General features: G+C 45.0%; 1 protein-coding gene across 1 annotated transcript in view; it reads right to left on the reverse strand.

The window, feature by feature from the left end:
* Positions 1–227: 227 nt before the first annotated feature.
* The window catches only part of VPS53 (VPS53 subunit of GARP complex), a 947,455-nt gene continuing 927,651 nt past the window's right edge, over positions 228–20,031 (reverse strand). The window contains exons 21-22 of the mRNA XM_086954994.1: positions 4,189–4,293; positions 228–2,559 (exon numbers count right to left, since the gene is read on the reverse strand). Of these exons, the coding sequence (XP_086811120.1) occupies positions 2,392–2,559; positions 4,189–4,293 (273 nt within the window). The 3' untranslated portion in view covers positions 228–2,391. The remainder of the gene's footprint in view (positions 2,560–4,188; positions 4,294–20,031) is intronic.

Here is a 20,031-nt window from a genome sequence, read left to right on the forward strand (position 1 = left end):
ACCCGCAGAATTCGAACATTTCTGCTGTGACAAACTCCTGGAAGCCCAGGAGTTCACCTGGAGTCAATATCTCCTATTCCCTCTTTGCTGCTTACCCAATCCTCTGCTTACCCATACTCGGATCCCAAGTTATCTCTGAACAGCGCTCAAATGCAGCTTCGTAGCACTTCAATAAATAACAACTAATAATATAAACCACCAACACACTTCACACAGACCACCAAAAAGATATTGAATTCTGAATTATATTTGAACCAGTGACTGACAGTTAAAAGGACACGGAACTCTCGTGATAAAAGGCCACAAATACATTTGGGCCAGTAAATCCCATTGTCGGTGCAAACGCCTTTATTAGGTTTGCCCCAAACGTGGGTGCCAGCTGCATGCAACCTTGGACCAGGCGTATTAACGCATGGGTTGCATTCCCCAAGCCACCGTGGTCAGCCTACAGTTGTGTACACATTGAGCACCTGCTGATTACTACATCATCACGGAGTAGTAGTGATGAGAGAGTGTAGAATCTGTACCAGCAATTTGCACAGGATGCTTGACCAGGCGGAAGAGAAGCAGTCAGCCACTTTACCATTGGAGGCGGGAACAGTAGAGTAAGCCACAACACGTTTCCTGAAAAGTAAAATTAGGTGACGTAGCTTTAGCCAACAAAAGGGACACCCGCCCATTTGCAGGTGTGAATTATACACAAGTGTCGAGTGTGCGGACCGACACAAGAGGCAGAGGGGGCATTTACAGTAGTCCCCTGCTGTTTATCCGTAGGTGGAACCTGATTCTGGACGCACAGCGCCAATGAGGCATCAATGGCAGAGGTGGACATAAGGTCGCCGGGTAAGTTCTTCGACCCAACACTTGGAAGAGGTGGAGGACATGAACAGAGACTTGCATCAGGAGTGGTGCGCTTCGCCGGGTTCGCTCACTGAGCCACTGAGATACTCATCAATTTGATTCCAAAACAGGAGGTGGTGTGAAGGTCCAACTCAGTCTTTAGTCGAGCCGGGTACAATGCCTCATTTTAGGCACGAGACAATGTGTGGCCAAGCCCTGCAGTGTGACACTGAACCCTTCTCCCCTGCACTCTTCATGACTTCCCCCATCCTGGGCTGCAGAGGGCTTGCACTGAAAGGAGCAAGAGGGAAGGGTTCTAGCCTGTTCTGCTTTGCATGTTTAAAAAGTATGTGCATTCCTATATACCGTATATGTTCCTATCATAAGCTCAATCTCTTAATAGAAATAAATATCTTCTGTCACCCAAGTTAAAAGTTTCATTACACATAATTGACGGGGTCTTGGAGGCGTCACTAGAAGAGGTTTACTTAAGGTTGAACAGGGAAGACTACCTATTACCAAGGGAAAATGTAGGCAACAAATCCACTACCTATTTGACCACAGGGCAAAAAGAAATTAAGGGGCTGCGATGGCGCGGAGGGCCCCCATGCCAGAGTTTACTTTGGAGAGGATAAAGACTTCTGCCCTGAAGACGCAGCTCTTGCAGACTCCAAGCATGACATTGGTGGCTCCACCTAGACACTGGAGTGGCTGGATGCCTTCAAGGGAGCTCTTACTCAGGTCTTTTCTGCATATGAAAAGGCATCTAAATCTTCTAGCTCAACTATTGCCCCATCTTCTTGCCTACTTGCAATGGCCGTGCAGCATGAGGGTAGAAATACACGGGGTCCACTCTAGGGAATAATGTGAGACCTTAAGAGCAAGCTGGATATATCCTGCCAAAACGATATCTTATAAACCTGAAACCGGGACATGACCTTATACTGGAATGCATTGGTAACGTCCACTGAGAAACTCTGAATCCTCTTCTGTGACAATAAACACCGTAACCTACTTTGGAGAGCATGGATTGGTACAGATGTGTGTACAGTGCACATCCAGCTAGACAGGACACAATTCTGACAGCACCAGAGCACTCCTTCAAAAACAGTCAGTTCGTTGACTGCACGAAGCAGCTAAGTTCACAATTCCCATATCCAACAGTAGTATCATTTCAACAAATTGATGTTCGCATTATCCAACGCAGTGCGACATTGAAGCTACGATTCGCACTGTTCTTGAATTTTATGTCAATAATAATGGTTGACTCCAGTCCTTCCATGCAGTTGATCCTGACAGCTCGATCTCTCCATCCGGCATGGGGCTGGTGCCTTCCTTGCTGCACTAGTCTCCCCTTCCTTGCCGTGAACAAGTGCTAACCAGAGTCAAAGATCTTGAAACATTCTTAGTGGTGGAAGGCATTTGACATAGTCGTTTATGAGCAAACCAGGGATCCCAGTGAAGCCCCAACGCAGCCGGGACGAGGTCAATGGGTGGACGGAGAAGAGGCTGCCCCTCTTCTAGAGCAGGAGGCTCCTGCCTTTACTACATTTACAGTCTTTTAATCAGCTTCTCCAGTTTCCGTATTCGAGAAGATTCTTGCTCAGGAGTGGGTGCCGAGAGGGACAGGGAGTTGGTGTTATCCATCCCCGCGGGAGGAGCCGGCAGCCTCTGACGGAACAGGTCCAACATGCTGCTTTGCTCACTTCTCTTGAGACCCTAAAATTAAAGAAGAATACATTAATGAATTGAGGGTACTGCAACAAGAAGGTTATGCATTACCACCTGAGCCATAGATTGCCAAATTCAAGATAATGTAATAGGCCGAGCATCCTGGCTCGCCTTTTGTCCTATGCTGAAAATGGACTTCTCTGAAAGAAAAAGTCTGATTTGGTGGTACTGGTAAGGGGTTCTTCCAACTACTGCATGCTCGGTTCTTAGTGAAGCAGAAATATATAAGTCCACATCTTGTGGATTTTTCCACAAAAGGTATAACATGCTGTCCTCTCAAAGGCATAAACAGGTGTGACAATGCCCACCCAAAACTGCACAATGCACTTTCCTTGTTCAGGAAATGCATAGGTTTATACACTTCGTTCAAGCAACCAGAGCCACCAGATCTGATGTACTCCAACAGGAGCAGCGATACACCTCCCCTTAATAGTACAACTCATGCCTTTGACCTCAGTTGTGTAGCAAGGATGCCATGCACCATAATACAAACTAAGAAACTGAGCCCTCCACTCCACTGGTTTGGCAGTAAACATACAGTAAAATACAGCCATAATTGGGATGCTGAGGGTTCCTCGAGGCTAGATCGTGCAGGGATGCACACAGCCGAGCTGTTCAGGGGCATGCTTGACCAAATTGTGCAGAGGACGGCCCACCTAGATTGTACTGGAACGGACGAAGCCAGGGTGTTCTGTGGCAAGCGAGAACAGGTTGTGGTGGGGAGTGCCCAGCCTGACGGTTGGGGGGGCATACCCGAGCAAGATTTTAATGGGACGCGCCCTGCCAAGTTTGTGATGGGGTAAGTATAGTCTTGTATGTTGAGGCCTTCTCACCCAGGTTGTGTGGTGGTCTGCTAGGCCAGATTTTGTTGGGGTGTGCAGGACCATGTTGTGTTGGCATGTGCAGGTCCAGGTTGTGTTACAGGCTGAAAAACAAGGTAATGTTGGGGTACAAAGGGCATGGTTGTGTTGAGATATGTAGTGATAGGTGATGTGAGAGGTGCACTACCAGGTGCTGTTAAGGTTTGCATTGCAATGTGCTACTTTGGTTTGCATTGCTAGGTTGCAATGGAGCGTTCTCTGCTAGACCTTGTTGGGGTGTCCAGGACAGGTGCAGGGACAAACGGTGTAGGGGGTGCGAGGCTCTTATTGTATCAAGGGCAAGTGTGTGTCATAGCCACCAACCAAGGCCCAGATTCTTACCAGACACAGCCATTACTTTGATGAGAGTGGAGAAGTACCTCCAGTGACGGAAGACTGAAGACATGTCCTCTTCCTTCCTAACCTTGTACCCCTTATCCATCCCCAAAGCAGGACTCTCTTAGAGTTTTACTTTACAGTTCAATCACGTTTAAAGTCCGTTCAAGCAGACTGTGCGATTCATTTACACCAACAAATCTGTGTAAGAGTACAAAATATCACAAACTATTGTGGGTTTTCAGAGCTCAGTGGTAGTTTCAGCCTCATCACCAGTTTGAAGACTACCCATCAAAAACAACCACAAGTCACCTGTCAATGCATGTTCCGCTTAGTATTACTATGAACAAATAGGGTCAAATACCAACATGAAGAAACTCATCAAAACTTTCTCCAGGATACTATCATCCCATCTGCTCACCTTCATGTCAAGAATTTTCTGGAATGTTTCTGTGTTGCAATCTACTAGCAGCTTGATGTAATTGTCAACAAACACAATAGAGGGCTCATGGGGGGCCATCACAACCTAAAAACAAAGGAACATGTCAACTAAGTTATGACTTCTATTGCACAAAGAAACATGCCACATAACTTTAAACAAGATACGATCAAAAAGTAATTGATCACATTTGGCCACTTACATACATCTTATACATATACATTATTTTGAAGGTTTCATGTTTTCAAAATGTTGATCCAGGAGGTAGATCTACGGAGACTGAGAGTTCCAGCGACTGGTTGTTATGACTGAAAAATCTCTTCCTCCCAGAGACCAGGACCACAAGGAGTCAATTCAATGCCGATCTCTGAGAACTGGAAGATGGTTAATGTCTATGAAAGGAACAATGCAAATGGATGTTAAGCAAAACCTTTCTCCATTAAAGAGCCAGTAAAGGGTCCTCTTAGAAGATATATTTCACTGAATAGAGAGACATTGAAGGATCCTCTAATAAGGTACGTTGGGTTCCAAATCAAATCCTTTCACTCAGAACAGATCTAGCATACGTTCCTCTGCTAATGTGGGCTAGGATCCAAAGCAAACCCTTGACTAAGTAAAGAGCCAATGAAACTTGATAGGAAATAAGGTATGTTGCTACCTAAAGCACACACTTCTCTCAGTTAAAAGCTAGTGAAGGATCCTCTTGCAATGTGCAATGGGATCTAATGCAAACCCTTAATAATTGGCATTTCTTCTAGTTGTCGATAACCCCTACCAGTGGCTTATTGTCTGGATGAAAAGTCACTTTCACTGTGGGGATTTGTTATAGCAAAGCAAGAAAGGTAACATGAGGGAAACCATTAAGAAACACAATTTCCCTTGGAGATTGGGGTACGAGAGACAGATTTCATTTTGTAAAAACAGCATTGCACAAGATGTGGGAAAGATGGCTCAGAATTCTCACTGCTACATCAGCTAGCTGCAATCTGCAGGTCACAAGTCTGAATCCCAGCGTGGCCAAGGTAGCCTTCAAGCTTCGAAGTCAAGAAGCATGCTTGGAGACAGCAAAATCAGCGGTGTCAAGTACTAGATAAAAGCATTTGAAGAGGGGATTAGAATAGGCCCTCAAACAAGTTGGCCAGACAGCATGTGTGTTGGGCGCTGGCAGGCTGTCACTATCTCTGTATTCGAAGGATTGAGTTTAAGGCTTTAAATGTGATGTCCCCGGAGAGTTATGCAATAATTATTGTATCCTGTATAAACAGATAACCCGAGCTTCGGAATTTTCTGGGTGCAATATTTATACAGAATTACAACTTTCTCCATTGGAATGGGGAATAAGACGCACATGTTGGTACTTTTTGCCCAAAATCCACATTTTCTTAACAATTACTGCATTGATTTTCCTCATTATATTTCAGCAGCTTTGGCTTGCCAAAATGTAACAGAAGAAAACTCCTGGGTTTAGGACTTTATTGCACCCGCTAATGACCAGGTGAGGTTCGGTATGGGTATTTATATATCATATGAAACACTGCCCTTTGCTTTACTGCAAACCCGGTGGGAAGGTTTACTGGGGTCGCAAAAAGCATTGAGCCTGTGTTGGTACATCAACCGCCTGCATGCAGGGAATCATATATGAGGGTCTTCCAGCTGGGCAGTGGGTGTCTACAACACTCAAACAAGCCTTTTCTAGTATCTTGCGGTATGGTAGAACTTTGTATCCCGGAGGGCGGGCTAACCTGTAACATATTCTGTTTTCGCCAAACCTCATCTCAGCAGATAGATAAACAAGTTAACATGCTCACCTCTATCCTATCTCTGAGAGATGTATTACTGACATGTTTTTCATGTTAGTTGTTCGGGCTTCCTCTGTAATGCATAATGCATAAAGCATTACAAAGCACTCTTGTTGCTGGGTCAACACTATACAAACTGATTTCAATAAACAAAAGTAAGTCCCTGCAGGCCAGTGCCTGTAATACAGAACTGCAAAGGTCCAAATACACCCAATGGCATTCTTAGACAAATTCTGGGGTAAATTGTAATAAAGGGTACACCCACACTGTTGCCATTGGGTGCGGCGGCATAAGACTAGCCTGCAGGTTAAGGACCAGTCTGCTGCCCCCAAGCATCAAGCATGCAGTTTAAATGAGCATCGCGGGATGCTGACCCCTCACAAAAGCCTGTCCGGGGGGCCTCCTCCATAAGCTATGCACACACGTCAGATCTGAAATGGGCGGAAAGTGCACATCTGACGTATAAAGAAGGCCGTCTGAGAGGTGCTACATGAAGCTCACATCGGTCGGACCGGGAGACCGGCCTTTGGCTTCATTGGCAAGACAACAAGACGGGCATTTTTCAAATTATGCTGAGGGGTTTAACACGTGTGCACTACTATCTCGTCCCGCTTACTAGTCCTCCAAGACCTACTGCATGACGCGAGGAAGCGGTCAAGGGTGAGGATGAGTCACGTTTTGCGTAATGAAGATAACCAACTAATAATACAAGCCTTAACCGACAAAACAATTCTCCAAATTCAAGCGCACCCTCCCAGACCACGCTATGCTACGTAAAGTAAATGAATAAGAGGCGCGTTGCTTTGGAACAGTTTGCGGCCACAGAAATACGTTTCAGGCGGGGAAATAAAACTAAGTGTGTAAATTCCTTCCGACCACTCTCCCCAGCGGTGCCGGCCAGACAGAGGCGCTGTGGCAGACTCGTAAAGCGGAATGACCTGTGGAGGCCATGGGGATGGGAGATCCGTCTGGGATGAGAGGAACGGGAGAGCAGACTGTGCGGATTGGAAATGCGGGCGTCAGCACATACCCTGGAATGAACAAGAAACCATTTTCCACTCGTCGGTACGGAAAGAATACACAGCACGAAAGCACCACTTACTTGAATAACAAAAATGTAACTTTATAAGCAGGTTGGCTAGCTTTAGAATGCACTGGGGTGCCAATCTCACTGTCTCCAATGGATGCCTACAAGCTACACCGACACTACAGAGCCCCCAGCCAAGGAAGAGACAGCAGGACTATGAACAACTGTCCCATCAAGGACAGGGACTTCACCTTCAGAGTACTCCATCAACTTTGAGGCGAAGGAATAATGCTGAGGCAGGAATAGGAGGGCCCGTATGACACCGAAGAAGCGCGCTACTTGCCAAAAAGCGGTTCAACACCTCATCAGGGGTAGCAAGTGATATTTAAATGCAAACCTTTCCCTCTTTTGTCCCACTACTATCCTTCTCAATCCAAATAACAGACAAAAATATCCACCACTAAAATTAATTTAATATTTTCACTATGCTAATTCACCACTAATCCTTTTGGGTTCTGGAGTATCCTGCAAGTTGACGAAAAAGCACTTCGACGCCTCATCAAGGGTAGTAAGTTAACTGATATATAAATGCAATTACAATACAAAATAATACCTTCAAAAAGCGTTTCCCTGCAGGTTCCTTTACTGCCAGGGTGAGTTCATTGAGAAGCAGGAAACTTCATCTAAAAATTAGAAAGATTAGCAACTGCTGGAAGCTCAAAGGGACGATTAACTAACAGAGTATGATCTTTGAAAGAAAATCCTTGTATTTTGCTCATTATTAAAACATCTAACTGCAAACGAAATAACACCGTTTTCATCAAATCATTTCCATATGTTACCCTCTTACCTTTAGCCTCCTTTTCCATATATTTTTTTTAGAACCTAGGCATTTCTTTCCTTTCCTATGCAACAGGCAACCTTAAAACTGTGTTTATTTAAACTCTTGCGTCGCACGGTAGTACTGTTAGAGCAAAAGGCTTTTATTTGGGATTTGTTGAGTATCATGTAATAAGTATGACATGCATGTTGAGAAAAAAACATGTTAACTGGATGCAGCACAGAAAGTTTCCCTGGACACTCATTCTAGCCTCTATCAAAACCAACCTTTCTTCGTATAATTACTGAAAGAAACCACAAACTCTAAGAAAGAGTTAACAACATTCAGCATTGGTCCACTTATCACTGTAGCAACTTGAAATTCTCAAATGTTGGACACGAATATGAGATGGTGGCAAAAATTCTGTATTTTTGGTACTGCTGGATGTGATGGATACCGTGATCTTTCTGCAGATATTGTATCTGAAATGTCTCAGCTTCAGTTTTGGACCATGCAAATATTGTTCACATAATCCTACGGTGCAGGGAAGTATCTTCTGAGCCACGTGTTGCTTTGGTGCTAAATGACGCGGACAGTGACTGGACACAACAACACAGAGTGCATAAATGGCACAACTCCACAGACCCCTTCCGATCTCAGACCTTTCCAGTCCAGTAGTTTTCTGCAGCGCTGAAGACTGAGGGGACATAGTGGTCAGTAAAACATTGCAGTGAGAACACAGTATATGTTCAAATTAAAAGTACCAAAGGAATGTAACGCTTCCTTCTGATGACTACTCCTCTGCTCAGCCGCCTTCTAAGAACGGTTACTCAGCCATACCGAACAAGTTCAAATAAAGTGATCTAGAGTAAGTAACATGAAGCACATCAACCTGAAAATAAGCTGAAGAACTGATTTTCCAAACTAGACTTCAGCCGTGGCATCTGATTCAAGGAAATAATGTTTTGAAAAAGTATGCATAAGCAGATAAGGCCAAGTGACTGAGTTACAGGTCTCCTCAAAAGCCACACTTCTCTAAAAAAGCAGCGGAGTGAACTCCTCTTCTGGAAGAATATTGTCCTTTAGGCTGAGCCCTCGTTGCTGACCCAAAGCACACCCTGAGGCACGACACTTTCCTTATCATAAATCGTGTGCTTCATTACCGCAGCACACTTGGCGGCACTAACCTATGCAGTAAAATCAGCCTGTTCATCCTGTCTTTATCAGATCTCATGATATGTTGACTGTGTGCGCTCTGTAGGTGTAGTCTGTGCAACCTCTCCTCTGCCTTTGATGGATACATTTTTAGGAGACAAGCTGCTAATTTAATACATTTGTTTCAATTAAATGTGATCACCAATTTAGAAAAGAAAGGTAGCTTCGCTCTAAATCAATGTCTTTGAAAAGACGATACTCAATATATCAGCCCATAAGACCTGAAGCTCACATCAGACACAGTGGCTTTTAAGGAGGTTCATGGGCATCTGCGGTCAAATGAGAAGCGGCTATTTTTTGCTTAACTCTTTCCTATAACGGGCAACCTCAAGCAGGATTGACCTGTGTGGAGTTTGAAGCTATCAACCTATAATGATGAACTGCTTTGGTGAAACCGACAGTTCTACAGATCTGACAGTTTACCTAAACACTTCCAAGTTTTACCTAGAGTGACCCCGTTTTTATTTTACAACTTTTCAACTTCACAAAAAGTTGGCCTCTGCATCCAAAGAAAGCTCCAATAGCTTAAGCAAGGAATAACACCTCAAGGCTGAAGGGGTAACCAACGACTAGCAATTGCATCAACTAATTCACTTTCGTCTTGAGATCTACTTAGGTACATGGAAATAAGCATCCTACCAGCCCAGGGACACCACCCAGCCTCCTAGGTGGAGAGCAGAGAGGATCTGAGCTAGGGTGTACATTTGGAACATGTCCTTTCACATAAAGACATTCTATTTGCCAAGATCCAAAAAAGGCCTGACACCCCCGACCTTCTTCGGAGTAAAGAAGTAGCGCAAATAGCAATCTTCTCCTTTATCCAAGTCTGGCATGCCTTCGATGCCACCCTTGAAGAGTTTAAGACTGACTTCTTAATGCATCAGGATTGCAAAGTACTCCTCCGAAATTCGTTATGGTGTGGCGGGAAGTTGTGTCGGAAGAAAATAAAGGAAAAGGGTTGCCCTTTTGAAGAATCAAAGACCCGTCACTTAAAAGGATTTAGCCGATTGCTGTACAACCCATGGAGAGTAGTGCCTACATTTCCAGAACTGATGGGGCAATTGTTTCTCAGATGCCAATAATCCCAAGAATTAAGCAATGGTGCAGAACGAGACAGAATCTGCCTGTTCTCCGTTAAACTTGGATCCATTAAGGGGCATATTGATTAGGGATGCCCGAAACCACCAGAAATTCAGGTTGACCTCATCCAGATGTGCCTGCTGTGCATGACAATTATGGCAGTATTTCTGCCAATGCAGACAACAGTGTCAGGGCTGGCCGGGAGTACATATTTTGCCGCATCATGGCTGTTATGTATCCTCTGCACCAAGTAAAGCCTTGAGGTCTTCTGGAACCACTGGCAACATCTCGCTGGCCATGTGCTATAATGCACATTTGTACCTGCTTAATAAGCAAATCAACTTGATGGATCTAAGGGCCATGCTAGCTGTTGAAAACATTCGTTTTGCTAAAGCATTCATTCTGTCTATTTTCTCCCTAGGGGATTAGTCAGAAAATAATTTGAATTGATCTTACTCACTGACGCTTGCAGAATCAGGATTCTGGTGCAAAGTGTTTAGTAAGAAAGTCTGGATCACAAGAAGCAAGAATATGTTACTAAGCCACAAGTCGAATGACTGGTTGACATGGACATTTTGTGCATCCTGGGGCCTTAAGGGCATCAGTAAAAGGTTATACAGTCAGAGTTGGAACTGGTGCCCGGGTGGCTTGAACCAGTATGGAACGTGGTGCTGGCAAGTGAGTCAGTGCATGCCTGGTAGCCAGTTCCATGGGGGCAGATGCGCTGGTGGTATTCCAACTGGAGTCCTCGGTGGCTCCATGGGGCCAGAAGGTATGCTAGAGGAAGCCAAAATCGCACCACAAATCTGCAGCGTGATCTTCTTGACGGCCACTTTCTACTTCGGAGTTGACAGCCCTGGAAGCTCGAGGAGCGCCGCAGCCAATTGCAAAATCAGTTCAGATTTCAGGGACTTTGAAGGGGTGTGACTTTTATATTGACTCCCTCTCACCTTCTTGAGGGATTAAGAGTGGTGGGATGGGGCTGAGTCATGCTTTGTTGTCTTATGCTTGTCCTTCGACCTCGATTTTGCCTTTCCAGAAGCCTTTGAGTGAAGTAGGCCTTTTCTGGGAATGGGCTTGAGACGGATTCTGAGGGCACCCTTCTCATATGCCTAGGTACCATAGACATACCTTGTGCAAGTCTGTGATCAATATCTGCTTCTCGCAGTCCTGGATAGAAGCCAAATAAGGACCCGAGTAGGATAGAGTCCTACAGGTCCATTTCACTTCTAAATGTTGACTATAAAATATTCGCGGGGGTATTGGCTACGAGATTAGCAAAGGTAGTAAAATCTGTAGTACATTGCGACCAAAGGGGCTTCATCCCGGACAGGCAGCTCAATGAGCTGACCTTTCAAGTGGTGGCTGCCATTGATGTAGCTCAAGAAAAGAAACTGCCTCTGACCATAGTAGCAGTAGACGCTGCGAAGGCATTCGACCAAGTTGACTGGAACTACTTGTGGTTGGCGATGGAAAAATTTGGCTTTCCGACGAACTATATAACAGCCATTAAGCTTTTATACTCAGACCCAACAGCAAAGGTCCTAGTAAATGGTTCTCTGACAGAGCAGTTTCATATCTCCCGAGGCACTCGTCAGGGATGTCCCCTATCCCCCCTTTTGTTTGACTTGTATATAGAGCCCTTCGTTTGTTTATTAAGAGCCGATCCTATAATTAAACCCTTTAAGATTGCGGAAATGGAGTTTAAGTTGGCTTTGTACGCAGATGACCTGTTAATGTATACTATAAATCCGGATGTGGCAATCCCTAGACTATTAGATCTTGCAATGGGGTTTGGTAACATTTCGGGGTACGCAATTAATGCTGAAAAGACGGAAATAATGGAATGGAACCAGCAGTCTAGCTCGTTAGGGAAGAAGAATAAAATGAGGTACCTGGGAATTCACTTGGTTAATGAGATAGATGAAATCCCCAAAACTAATCTAGAAAGGATCATTAAAGATACAATTGCTTTATTGCAACGTTGGTCCTCTCTGCCTCTAAACATATACGGGAGAGTGAATCTCCTGAAAATGATAGTGCTCCCTAAGGTCACTTTTCTATTTAATGCCATCCCATTATCCTTTCCAGCACCCTTAATTAAAAAACTACAAGGAAAACTGGGCTCATTCATTTGGAATGCCAAAGGCCCTCGCATAGCGTGGAAGAAATTAAGAAGGGGTCTCAAGACAGGAGGACTCGCCTTTCCAGATTTAATGCTGTATTGCCACGCTTTTCATTTTAAGCATTTTAGAATTATGGCGGGTCATATGGACCAATCATCAATGGGGCTGCTATTCTCTGTGCTATTAAAGGAGGTTCCTCAGGGTTCCAGTTTTTTTCTTTATAAGTCTGGGGACCCAAAATTCTTCAAAAAAGTAAGGTTGAAGATCTTAAGGTCAGCCTTGAAAAATTGGGTATTTGTAAGGATTAAACTAAACATTACCTATTACGCACCACAGGCACCCATATGGGACTCACCAGGCCTCCCAGCCTGCCTTAATGATCAACTGTCACTACCTTTGAAACAGGCAGGGCTGCGGAGGTGGGGAGATCTGCAGGGAGATAGCCAACTCTTAAGCTGGGACGCATTGTCCAATCTAACTAGGGGGGCCCTGACGCGGTTTAAATACTACCAATTGTCAGGCTGGTGGACAACGAGATCTGGGATACCTAATGATAATAACCCCCCTAACCCTAAATTTGATGCGGTAGCTAGAAGGGGTAAGTGGAAAAGCCAAATATCTTTTTGGTATTCGGCAATGTTAGAAGGGGAGGATGTGACGGAGGTTGAAATCAGTAAATTATGGTGTAACGCCCTCACCCCGACTAATGGGCCTCTTTTGGATTCTTGGCGCGACTCCTTCAGGGTGTTGAATGCCGTAATTAAGCCGGCTGCGTTGAAAAGGAATCACCTATACACTATGTATAGGGTCTATATAACTCCGAAGAAATTGGCAAAATTCTCAAATATGGACTACAATTGCCCAAGGTGTGGCCTCTTGAAGGCTGACGATGTTCATATGTTTATGGATTGTCCTGATTTAGCGGAATATTGGGGGAAGATAAAGGAATTTCTGGAAGAAGTCCTCTTAATGCCTATAGCACTCCCAAGGTTCACAGTCATGTTTGGGCTTGTGATGAACTATCAAGTTGATGACTTTTCCACCAAATTTGTATTTTTTATCATCCTCTTAGCAAGGCGCGAGATTTGCAGGGCATGGAAAGATCCAACTCCCCCAACCTTTGCTAATTGCCTGAGGCAGATTATGTTAACTTGTAAATCAGATGTGGCATGCGATCCCAGAAGCATGACGAATGTGTGGGCAGCCTTGGTGGCATGGCAAGCTCGATGATTGGTTTTCCAATGATTTGTCTGGAGCCCTGCTGGTTCCCCGTACTCCTAAGTAGCAAAGGGCGCACACGGATCGGTGAAAAACAAAAAAAGGAGTTTGGAGGGGAAGGTAGTGGCTACTTGAGGGTGCGGGCAAACCAACTTGCATCAGGCCAAAACCAACGAGGGTCAGTACAGAACGGCCAGCAGTGCATGGAGGAGCCAGTGTCCCATCAAGAGTTCCATCTGTGATATATGAGGATTACCAAAAAAACAAGTAAAAAAAAAAAAAAAAAAAAAAAAAAAGATTTCAGGGACTTTGAAGGGGTGTGACTTTTATATTGACTCCCTCTCACCTTCTTGAGGGATTAAGAGTGGTGGGATGGGGCTGAGTCATGCTTTGTTGTCTTATGCTTGTCCTTCGACCTCGATTTTGCCTTTCCAGAAGCCTTTGAGTGAAGTAGGCCTTTTCTGGGAATGGGCTTGAGACGGATTCTGAGGGCACCCTTCTCATATGCCTAGGTACCATAGACATACCTTGTGCAAGTCTGTGATCAATATCTGCTTCTCGCAGTCCTGGCATGTGTTGTGGCATGTAATTTTCTGTGGTCCCTTTGCCTAGCGCAATGTTTGAAATTTTTGGAATCACCAGCAGGCTGGTAAAGTTCAGAGATGAGCTCTGGATCTGCCTCGGAAGTTGCAGACCTAACAGCAGCATGCAGGGGTAGCACTTAGATCGAGCTTTGCTCTGTCACTTCTCCGGCGAAACAGGCGGCAACACTGCTGAAGCACACAATGTCACCTACCAGTGCTTGGGAGCTCTGCTATGGAAATCTCTTGATCCAAGTTAGAGTCTGGGAATACTCGAACGATGACGAAACTTGGGTTAAAAGTATTCATCATAATTGTGAATTTTCTGATGAATTCAATACATTCAATTCTTATTCTTCCATTTTGAAACAAAAGGGCTACAAAGAGAGAAATCTTCAGAACTTATTTTTGGTTAGATTTATCTCTGGGATTTAACCCAAATAGTAGCACTTTTGTCAGATTTATTCTGGGCCCTCTAAACTACACAGCCTATAAGAGACAAACAATTTGAATTATTCAGAAAAGTTTGCTTTACACTACTCATACTGATCGGATTACTCTGCCACACAATGCCAGAGAAAAGCATTATTGGCGAATTACACATACCGTTCTTGATAATTCAAATACACTTTGGGTCTAGTCTGGATTTAGTCAGATATTTGTGATAGGAATCAAGATGCATACAGATGACCACAAGAGGGAAATAGGCTTAAGTATCCCATCCAGCTTCCAGTCATGTTGTATCTGTTGAATAATCAGTTGGGGGGGGGGGGGCGGGGGGATATGTACAATTGTAGTAGCTTGGAAGGTTTCAGAAGCCACATTGAGATTTTCAGCAGGGAATCATGGGCTGAAAGTTCTTAAAGCAATCATAGATTGTGGGCAAAAAGGGTCCGATGTTTATGAATATATGTGGATATTTACATGTCTCACACGTAGCCAAAGGGAAATTGACTGCTCTACTGGTCCACAGGAAGAGAATATGATTCAAGACTGTTACAAAGGTGGTGTGAAGCTACTGCAGGTGCTGAGGCAAGCAACGCTCAAATGTATCCAGATGTAGTGTTCTTTGAAGAAGCAAGTCTTCAGTTCTTTCCTGAATTGGGGGCTGGCAAGGTCAACTTTGATGGCATGGGGAGGCTGTTAAAGATCCTGAGTGTTCGTTTCAGCAAGCTGGTTTACTAGTTCTTTGCATACCTTAGTCTCTGGTCTGATGCAGTTCTAGCTGCAGGCATGTCAATTCCCACCAGATATGGTTAGTTTTTAGGTGAGGACTAGAGTCAGCGCACATGCGCTAATCTGCAAGACTTGTTGTAGTGGAGTATGGAACACAAGTCCCGTCCTCTCTCCGCCCAGATTTGTCATTGGCTTGTGTCATTGTCCTTCGTAAATGCTGGCTTCAGATTTGTTCATAGGCTTGTTAGTTCCTCTTTAGTACCGCCTTGTCTTCATTTGTACCCTCCCATGGCGACTAGCCCTTTTACTTCGGTTGTTACTCGGTATGTGTAATTTAGTCTAGTAAGCACTATTTTCTTTATTGAGTTTCTGTTACTGCAGGCACGAGCTGCTTTGCTTACATTCAGCGTGCCATGCGTGCTTTGTCTTTTCAAGCAGCCGGGACAACGGCGGCCACTGCAGCGGGACAACGGCGGCCACTTCTTTCCAATGCCATAGGTCTCACGTTTAAATGCGAGACCTATTGCACTGCAAATATTTTTTTTCTGTTCTCAGCGTGCTATGCACGCTTTCACTTTCACACAATGGCGGGCGGAAACGTGTCCTCATTCCTCCTCCCACAGCCTCAGCCTCACCCTGCCAGAGCCAGGCAAGCAGCAGCATGGCGGGAATGCGCAGTGTGCAATACATATCTTTTTCTTTTATGCCCTTTCTTCCTCTCACAACAGCATTGGTTTTAACAGCACTGGCTGAAGACAGAGAGCAGTTGCCCGCGTCCCCTCTTAAACAAAACAAAACCTTGGTTACTTCATCTCCGTTTTACTTTGTTTTACATTGCCCTTAAAACAGAGGCTGTTGTGAGAGTAAGAAAGGGCATGAATGAGAAAAAAAATAAGCCCCTTTCACTTTACACCCAACAGGCCCTTCACAACTAATGGCAGGTTGGCACACTGATGTGGACACTCTGGGAAGATATGCTCATTCATTGCATGGCCTCTGCGCTGGAAGCCTGCAAAGCGATCAAGTCTTTAAGTGCTCGCTGGGAATTTATTTATTTATTTATTTATTTTTGAGATTTTTATTGCGCGACAATTACCCGAAGGTGTCTCGGCGCATGTGACTATTCAGAAGGATCAATACCCAGAAGCCTTACTGGTTGAATAACCATGTTTTAAGAAGCTTATGAAAGCTGACAAGATTCAGAGCTGTTTTAATAGTCAGAGGGAGGGCATTCCATAGCTTAGGTGTTGCTATCATGAAACGCCTGTCCCCCCAGGTCACAGTTCTGGTTCGGGGAACTGGGAGCAAACGAATGTTTGCGGATCTGAGCTGTCTTTTAGGGCTGTAAATCTGAAAGGCCTCTATCAGAAACCTAGGGCCCATGTCGTGGATAGCCTTGTAAGCAATACAGAGGGCCTTGAACTTGATGCAATTTTCCACTTAAAGCCAGTGGAGGTGACGAATGGCTGTGGTGGTCGGATGACGTCGGGGAATGCCTAGCAGAATTCTCGCTGCCGCGTTCTGTATGGACTGAAGTTTATTTAGGACTTGTTTCTGAGTGTTAAGAAAAAGGGCGCTATAGTCCATCTTGGAGAATACCAACGTGGTAATAAGGGTTTTTCCTGCAGAAGTCGGAGGATAAGGCATGAGTTTCTTGAACGGGTGGTGGGCCGGGTCTGTCTGAGGGACAGCCAGAGGGTTCACACTGCAGAAATGTTTATTTTCTTTTATATGGTGCGCACTACACCCAACTAGCTGCTCTATACCTATGATGGAGCTCACAGGCTCACACACTTACACCATCATCTACCCCCCCAAAACTCTCTAGAACCGCAGCCAAACGCTTCAAACACAACCTTATAAAACACCATCCTGAAACACCCATAGCAGATCCCTATTTCTCAATACAAAACGGACACACAACTAATGATATCATCTTTCACACGAAGCCTAGAGCGCAATGGAGAAATGCATTCCTAACCTTATTTACATTCTCCGCCACCAGGAAAATACAACATGGTTTAGTTATTTATATCGCCCCCTCCCAACTTTTCCAAGCGACAGCAACCATCACTATTTATAATAATGGAACTATACTAATGCAATCTATAGATCGCAATCTATCCCTTTTAGACAACATCTTCCCAATCATCAAGGCTCAAGTGTCTAAATTCCATACGACCATTCAGGACACACCTCCCGCTAATACTCAACATACCACACGTCCTATCCCTACCGACAACAACGCCACTTCACTTAGACCTCTACCCTCCAACACACGCCAAGCCACCACACCGAACCCCCAACTCAACATATCCAAAGCGTCCTATGCACCCCCAGCAAACACCGTTCACCGCCAAACTACTACAACTGATGCCCCTTTGACTAACCCCCGCTCTTCCCTCACTAACACTTCCGCCTCTGCAAATTCTGCAAACTTCCCAAACACCACCACACATAGTAATCACTCTTCCTACGCTAAACCACCACCCTTACTTCAGCTGTTAGATCACACTAAGACACCCCACCCAGAGGACTGTGAGGACTCATGGCCCCCTGCTATCACCTCGCCCCCGAGCACACTTCCTAAACACTCATCCCACCCACCCACTCCCAAAACCCACCCACTGCCATACATAACTCTACCCGCTTCACCAGCCCAGCTATCCTCCTCCACAACACAGACAGTCACTCCCACAGCCCACTCATCATCACCCACAACTCTTCCCGTACCATCTTTCCAACCGTCCTCCCCCACAGACCACCAAACACGCATATTCACACCTATAACTACCCTACCTTCCCGCACACTTTAGCCCCATATCACGCACCAAGTCAGTCGCCAGCACCTAATGCTTTATCCTCAACACAGTTACACTCCCCTCTCCTAGCCACCCAAACAGACTACTCAACACACACACTCCCACCCGAAGCACTCTTCCATCCATAGTCTCACACACAACAAACCATACACCAGACAAGACCCCATCGCATTCATCCAAATCCACACCCATAACACAGCTATATACCACACGCCCACCGGCACATAACCCCATACTTGATGAGATCATAACCTCTTTGAACCAAATCAAAGAAGAACTACAAGCTCACAATGTTCGTTTAGCGAAACAATCATGGGGTATTAGAACAACTAGATACCCCAAAATCTGTGGGCGCAGAAACCAAAGTACCATTAACCTGAATCCCCACTCCCCCAACTGGTCCTCTGTCCCCACCCACTACAATTCATCTCGACCACTCAGAAGCACCAATCCGATCTCAGACAGCGATTTACTCTCCCTGTTGAGCTCTTATGATCCTGCTCCTTTGAAACCTACCACATCCACACCATCGTTAATTCCTACTATCCCTCCTAATCCCTATAGGACCTCTAAACCAAACACTAGATGAGTCACAAACTCCAACCACAGAAGTATCCCCTTCACTCAAGAACCCTCTTCAACCATCAGCACGCCCAAACTCAAATGTATTCTCCTAAACTGCAGATCGGCCGTAAGACATGCAGCGGACATAGCTGACCTCATCCTCACACATGAGCCAGACCTATTAATGCTAACTGAAACCTGGCTAAAAGAATCCTCCACACCAATCATTGACATTTTAGTTCCTCCCAATTACAACATCATCAGACTAGATAAAGCTAGAGCCGACAAGTCGGGGGAGGCATAGCCTGCATACACCGTAGTAATATATTGGTAAGCAGAACCATCTCCCCATTATTCCACTCATGCGAATACATGTGCCTTAATATCACTAGCAAGGGTAAACCTGTTTGCTCTATGCATACCATCTATCACCCACCAGGTGAGAACCTCGCCTTCATCGAACACTTCATGCACATGGTTTCCTCTTACACGGAGCGACAAATTACCCAAATATTCCTCAGAGATTTCAATCTCTATTGGGATGACCCTTATGATACTGCAGTGAACAGTCTTAAGAATTTCCTGGCTGACCTACAACTAATTCTGCAACATCCCAACACATGACAAAGGATCGATCCTGGACTTAGTAATATCTAAATCAGACTCCATTCAGCTAGATTCGATCCTACCCTGCGACTGGTCTGACCACCACATCATCACTTTCACCATTAAGGAAACGGTGAAATTGAACTCAGCCCAATCCACAAGACCAAAAGTCTGGAAAAGAGACTTGAAAAAACATAACTCCAACACCCTGCCTTCCTCTTGTTCCAACCGACTGCTGCCTCTCGCAGGATCCTCCACAGTTCACGATTTCACCAGTCACTACCTTACGACCATGACTTCAATAATAGACGAGGTAGCTCCTTTGCAACTAAAAAGAGTCTCACTGATAGATTCCAAACCTTGGTATAACTGTATACTCAACGAGGACAGGCGCTCACTCAGAATTGCAGAACGGATCTGGAGATCAACACCATCAACCTACCACCTCATGACTCTTAGGACAAAGAGGAACGCATATTTCCGCAAGATCAAGCACACCAAAGCCGTTTTTTTCAGCCTCCAACTTGACCAGGCAAGAAACCGTCCCAAAAAACTCTTTGATCTGATAAGAACCCAATCTAAGGATACACCCCAACGACCACAAGACTCCGAATACTCGCAGCCAAATTGTGAAGAATTCTCCACCTTCTTCACCCTGAAGACTGACGTCATCAAGAACGACCTCCTAAAGGATCAAACCTTATACGCAAGACCGAATACTCTAACCTCTCTTGCCCCCAGTCCTACGCCTGGCCAACTCTCATCAAAGTCCAACCCAAAAAATAACGCAG

Source organism: Lissotriton vulgaris, chromosome 2_1, assembly GCF_964263255.1.
Source record: "Lissotriton vulgaris chromosome 2_1, aLisVul1.2, whole genome shotgun sequence".
Classification (NCBI taxonomy): domain Eukaryota; kingdom Metazoa; phylum Chordata; class Amphibia; order Caudata; family Salamandridae; genus Lissotriton; species Lissotriton vulgaris.